General features: G+C 37.9%; 1 protein-coding gene across 6 annotated transcripts in view; it reads left to right on the top strand.

Annotated features, from left to right (window-relative positions):
* The window catches only part of Dock4 (dedicator of cytokinesis 4), a 389,723-nt gene that overhangs the window by 217,874 nt on the left and 165,849 nt on the right, over window positions 1-6,000 (top strand). For all 6 annotated transcript variants that reach the window (XM_039078130.2, XM_039078128.2, XM_039078129.2 and 3 more), the window contains exons 9-10: window positions 2,959-3,040; window positions 3,759-3,819. In XM_039078130.2, coding sequence (XP_038934058.1) covers window positions 2,959-3,040; window positions 3,759-3,819 — 143 coding nt within the window. The remainder of the gene's footprint in view (window positions 1-2,958; window positions 3,041-3,758; window positions 3,820-6,000) is intronic.

A 6,000-nucleotide genomic window follows, 5' to 3' on the forward strand; every position in this document is an offset into this window, starting at 1 on the left:
AGTAGGGAATTATTGTTCAAAGACTCTGAATTGCATTACCGAAGGCCATTTTTTTTTTCTAAAACTATTTGCCAAGTAAGTAGTGTCTGTATCACTAAAGCTGAAAGGAAACTCATCTTGTAAAACAGCTCCATGTCATAAATGAATAGGCTGTCTTTTATTGGACACGGAGATTTTCTGTCTGGTTTTTAATAAATTGCAAGTGACTTATTGCTTCATAGCATCCATTTTGAACCTATTTTTGTCTCTCCTCTAAGGCATGCTTAAGCCTTAGATATGTTGCTGGCTTAGTATGTATTGATGTTCTTTCTGGAACAGGATATGATATAGTATAATACTTGCATAATCAGGATTCCGTCTAGACCGGTGAGATTAAGTAGTGACAGAGCAAAAAGGATCTCTTTCTGAAGCAGAGTTCTTTCTAACATGTTTTTATTCAAACACTGATGAAACTTACAGACACTGACTATTTTTAAAATAGCATTAAAAGTTGAGGTTTTAACATGTAAAATGATTTTTGTGCCTTAGGTTTATTGAGTTTTCAGTAGATAAATCATAAGATAGTGTGATGTTTTCTCAAGTGGTTCAGTGAAGATGAAGAGGAACTTCACAGAGAAGGCCATTTGCATTATGACAGAGGCACACTATCCATGACACAGACCAGGGGAGGGCACTTGTACCACTTGTGCTGTGTGCTAAGGTATTATAATTGGTAAGTAATTAATAATTAGTGATGGATCCATGAGAAACTAAGTGACGTCATCATTTAAACCTTAAGATTTATTAAACCTTAGCAGTTTTGACTAAATAAAATTACATTCTTAAATCTTTGGGGAGTTTTGTCTTTGTTTAATAGAATTTTAGTGGAATTCATGTTCCTCATCATATTTTCATTGAGAAGACAAACAAACTTGTCAGGGATTCCAACTAGGAACTCCTTTTTAGCCTGCTAAACAAACCAAGATTATGTTTCCTTGGTTCCAGGTGGCACAGAAAAGGCAGGGTGAAAGTCAGTTTGAAACCTCTGGGTCCTGTTTGACATTAGTGCCACATGAATATACCAGATACACAGATGAATGTGCCTTTTTCTTTGTGGATTTTCAAGACAGGACTTGTTATGTAGCCCAGGCTATCCTCAAACTCATGGCAATCCTCTGGCCTCAGCTTCACAAGTACTCAGCACCACACCTATCTATTTCTCCTCATACTAAGGAATGCTTTGCTCGATATTTGTGTAGAACAGAACAATAATTTAACTATAGTGTTCTGATGAGGAGTGAAGATTTTCCACAAACACATAAGATATGGTTCTTAGTCACTTGTTTTTGATCCTGGACAAAACTTTTACTTTAGTTTGCCCACCAGCTAAATAGGTATTTTAATAGTACACACTTCCGAAGGGCATGATGCCTGTCAAATGAGTGAGGTCAAATGAAGATCTTAGCAGAATGCAGTTAAATGATGATTTCTCAAAAGTATTGGCCAGTAGTGTGACATTTGAACTATAATTCCTTTGTTGTGAGATAAATCTGCATGTACTTCCTTTGACCATATCCTAAGTTTGAAATAATAACGAATTTTCTTTCACCGTGAAGAGTGCTTATAGTCTTTTTGAAAGGAAAGTATTGTAGTTGAGCTTTGGAGAAGACTGAGGTCACGTTGCATGCTTAGTTTTATTTGTTCTTCCCCTGACTCCAGACTCACTTGGGAACTGTCATTTCAGTTGAAACCTTGCAGCATTCACACTGCATCAGTCCCCTGCCCTATGGAAGAAGCTTGGCTGAGAGGAATGGAAATGGCCCAGTAGAAATGTGTGTTGGTTGCCCTCTCATAGGAGAGGTCAAGAATAGACATAGTACGGGAAAACGATGAGGTTAGCAGGCAGCTGAATCTGTTTTGCATCCAAATAGATTTATATCTCAAAAGAGAAGAAAAGGTGTTGTAAGGCCTTTAGAGTTTGAAACCCAAACCCTCCCATAAAGATCTGTTTATGATTCTCAGTCTCCCTGTTGTAGTATTTGAATATTAGAACTGTTGTTTAAGGCAAGGAGTTGGTGATGAATGTAATATGCAGATGTGGTTAGTTATGAGCCTTGTGCTAATGCCAAGTACCACATTTCTCTGCCTCTCTCCTAGGCTAATCCTGTAGTAGCCAAGACCACATCATGTGATTGTTTCACATTCAGTGGATATTGGTTTTGTGTTCTTTGCCTGGGGCTGCCAGTTATTTGATTTTTCCACCAGATATTGAAATTCTGCAGAGGATTTAAAGCTGGAGATAGTGGATGCATTGATATTTCTTGGGTAGACATTGTAATTTTTGAATGTAAATGTTTCATAAATTACTTTGAATCATTGTAATTTTTGAATGTATATGTTTCATAAATTACCTTGAATTTGGATGGTATCCGCTAACATTTACGGCCTTAAATTACTAGCTGATTGACAGAGTGAGTCATTTGTGTTTGCTATAAACTGAGTGACGTTGTGTTATCAAATACAGGCTCAGTGAAGAGTTTGAGATCTTCTGTTTATGTGTAGTAAATTTAAATTTCATCCATTGAAACTTGTATTTTGAAGAGTAAGCCCAGAAGACCAAGAGCTACAAAGCCATTTTCTGTCATTATATTAAGCAATGATGTAAATCATTACAATATCTTAGATGTAAACACAGGAAGGATTGGGCTCTGCAATCCCATATTGTGTTGGTATCTCATATCATGTGTTGGTTTCTACTGTGTGGAGTAATAGCAGTGATACTGTTGAGGAGGAACCAGCCTATTCCTGGAAAGGTTGTTTTCTTGCTTATGCAGATACTGCTTTGTCTGTTCTACCGGAAATGAAGCCCGTGCTTCTTGTATTCAGTGCTCTGTAGAGCTGAGCTTCCCGATTCTGAACAAGTAGTAAAGGCTAACTAGGAAACCGTTTTCTAACTGTTTAACTGTCTTTCTCTTACAGTGAGAGATTTTTCTTGAGACTGAATAGGAATGGGCTTCCCAAAGCCCCGGATAAGCCCGAAAGACACTGTTCTCTCTTTGTGGTAAGTGGGTCTCCTGTGTTTATTGCTTGGGAGAACTAAGTTATTGACAGAGAAACTCATGACTCTGCCTAAATGACTCAAATTTAGCTCACAGATTGCAATAGTGGTTGGAATTCTGATTAACAACAATCACAGTTGCCTTGTTTCCTTTGTCTTTTTGTTTTGTTTTGTTTGTTTTAGTATGGAATAGAGTTTATTTAGGGCATAGGAAGGAGAGTTGAGGATAAAGGGGTGGGGGGAGAAGAAGAGAGGCTGTCCAGGAACATGTGGAGAGAGGGAGGGAAAGAGGGAGAGAGGGAGAAGGGACAGGGAAAGAAAAGTAAGAGAGTAAGAGCCTTTACTGTGTCTTTCATTCTGGTTAGCACACCTGTTAGAATACTGGTGGCCCTGGGAGACTGTTTCACCAGTATAGTGCTAACTGGGCCTAGCATGGCGCTAGCTATCTAATCCATGCTTCTTAAGTGTTTAAAAATGAGTGAGAGATTTGATCAGCAATGGTCTTTTTTCCCAAGTGTTCCTTTTATACAGACTAATCAGCAGCAGTGATTTCTTTTGACCTGGGTTTGAACATGGTCCTTCCGCCCCAAGCATCCCATTGCTATGTATATTCTATGTTCATGTGTATCTTTGTCCTTGTTTCTGAGAGAATGAAGAGAGCTCTTGAGCTTTGCTACACAGCATAGGAACTCTAAAATAACCAGGCTTTGTTTCTTGGTAGGACTTGGGCAGCAGTGAACTCAGGAAGGACATCTATATTACCGTGCACATTATCCGAATTGGTAAGTTCGGACTTGTAACTGTTGGGAATAATACCCAAGGGATCTCTGTGTGGTTTGATATAGATTTTTGTCTGGAATCAAATTTGAATCCAAGAAACTAAGAGATTTATAATTATTCTCCAGAACCCTTGATCAAGAGAAGGAATAGAATTGTTATCTTTTGCAATATAAATTGCTAAATACCGTGTTGTGCTTTATTGATTCAAACTTGTTGTATTTTTCTTCCAATCCCAGTCTCTTATAACATAAAGTCTATTTTTTGGAGCTAAGTTTCCCCCAAGCTTATGAAATCTGTGTAGCAACTAGCATTGCCTTTACCACAAAGTTCTACAGAGCATTGTTATGGAATATTGCATAAGGAAGGGGGCTCTGAGACAGTAAATACTGTATGTTTTTCAGTTCATGTAATACCATCATGTTATTCAAGGATCTGAGAAACCCTACAGGGAAAAATGACTATGCCTTTTTAATTGTCAACTCCCGCTTTTTCAGATTTGATCTGATCGTGAAAACATTTAGATAATGCAGCGTTTATTCACGTCTTGCAGAGCATCATTTTGGTAGAGAAGGAATGCTCTCCTTCATTTTTATACATGAAATCCTTCTAAAAGTGGGCATTTCCCAGCACAGCAGCTCATGAAAGTGAGAGGTGTAGACATTGCAGCTTTTCTATCAGTGCCAAAGGGCTGATGCTAAGAATCTGTCCCCATGTCACTGAAGTTGCTATGCCACTTGCATGACAATGCGTTTGCAGCAGAGCCACAGCTTGCCAGGGTGGCCTGCAAGATCATCCTGGTCTTTGAGGTGTAGTAGTTTGTATGTATTGTATGTATTGTAACCAAATGCTGCAAAGCAATGCTGTTTGGAGGGAAACAATAAGGCATATTTTCACTCACACATAGATTTTCTGTATTTTTTTTCTCCTCACCAAAAATGTGTTCTGAAACTATTTTTATGCTGTTTTTATATTTGAAGGACAGGGAAGTTGATTTTCTTGAAGTAAACTCTTTTTTTTTTAAATTTACTTTGTTTGCTTTGGGGATGTTTTGTTTTGAAACAAGTCCTCAGTTTTAGATCATATCCATCTAAAACTCACCATGGAGTCCAAGCTGACCTCTGACTCCTGATCGTCCTGCTTCACCTCTTAGGTATTGTTCTTGCTGACCTGCACTAGCTCGTGTGTTTGTGTGGGTCTTTAGCTTTTCATTAAACAGATGAGTGTGTGAGAAAGTAATTAGACTCTTAAAATAACAGGAGAGGTATTATGCTGCTGTCTGCCTTTGAGACTCATCTTGAATATGATAAAATAGTGGTTTGTTTTATCTTTTGTAGGGTTGTTTTTTTGAATTTTAATTTATAGCCAGTTATTAATATAAAATGTGTTTTAGACAACATGTTTGTGTAGATATTGGTCAAGTTTGTGTATGATCTTCTAACTCATTGAGGGAAGAAGCAACACTTTGAGAACATTCTAGACCATATCTGTCAGTTTGGAGTGGTAGGATAACAATCATCAAAGCATGTACCCTTGGGATTTATGGTCTTCACTACAAAATCATTACCAATGATGCTATCCATGTTGATACTGTAAGTTCCTGGGGCATCCTTTCAAATACAGAGTATTTTGTTAGTGATTGTCTTTTTTTTAAATCTTCCAAGATTTTTATGACTATAACATTAAAATAAGTGCCAAAGTAGAAATTACCTACCCATCCCTACTCCCTTCTCGTCAAATAAATCCTCACAAAACAATAGTTAATGGTTCCATAGTTAGAAATTGATCAGAATCGAAACTAAAGTAAAACACTTAAGAAAGGTTAAGACTTATCTGGCAGTGTTCTTGATGCAGGGAAATTAAAGAGATTATTATCTGTCAAGGACAGATGCTTCTTGCTTTTTATAGAATGTCCCTTGTACCTGCTTTACTGGGAAAAGGGCATAGTGACCCTCACTGGCTGCCAAAGGCAAAAGCAACGCCTTGCTTCTGGGAATTTATAGGCAGGTCTTTGATTTGGAAAGAAGCAAAGGGAGAAGTTCGTTTCTGAATTGCTGCCCTTCCCATTGCTAGGTTCCACCATCCTCCATGCCTCCTTTTTGGGGTTTAGGTGGTTGGTCCATATTTTATGTTCCTTCCTATATAGAGGATTTTTCTGGAAACCAACCAAAACTGAATTCTTATCA

The sequence above is a fragment of the Rattus norvegicus genome, chromosome 6 (genome assembly GCF_036323735.1).
Source record: "Rattus norvegicus strain BN/NHsdMcwi chromosome 6, GRCr8, whole genome shotgun sequence".
In the NCBI taxonomy this organism is placed as follows: domain Eukaryota; kingdom Metazoa; phylum Chordata; class Mammalia; order Rodentia; family Muridae; genus Rattus; species Rattus norvegicus.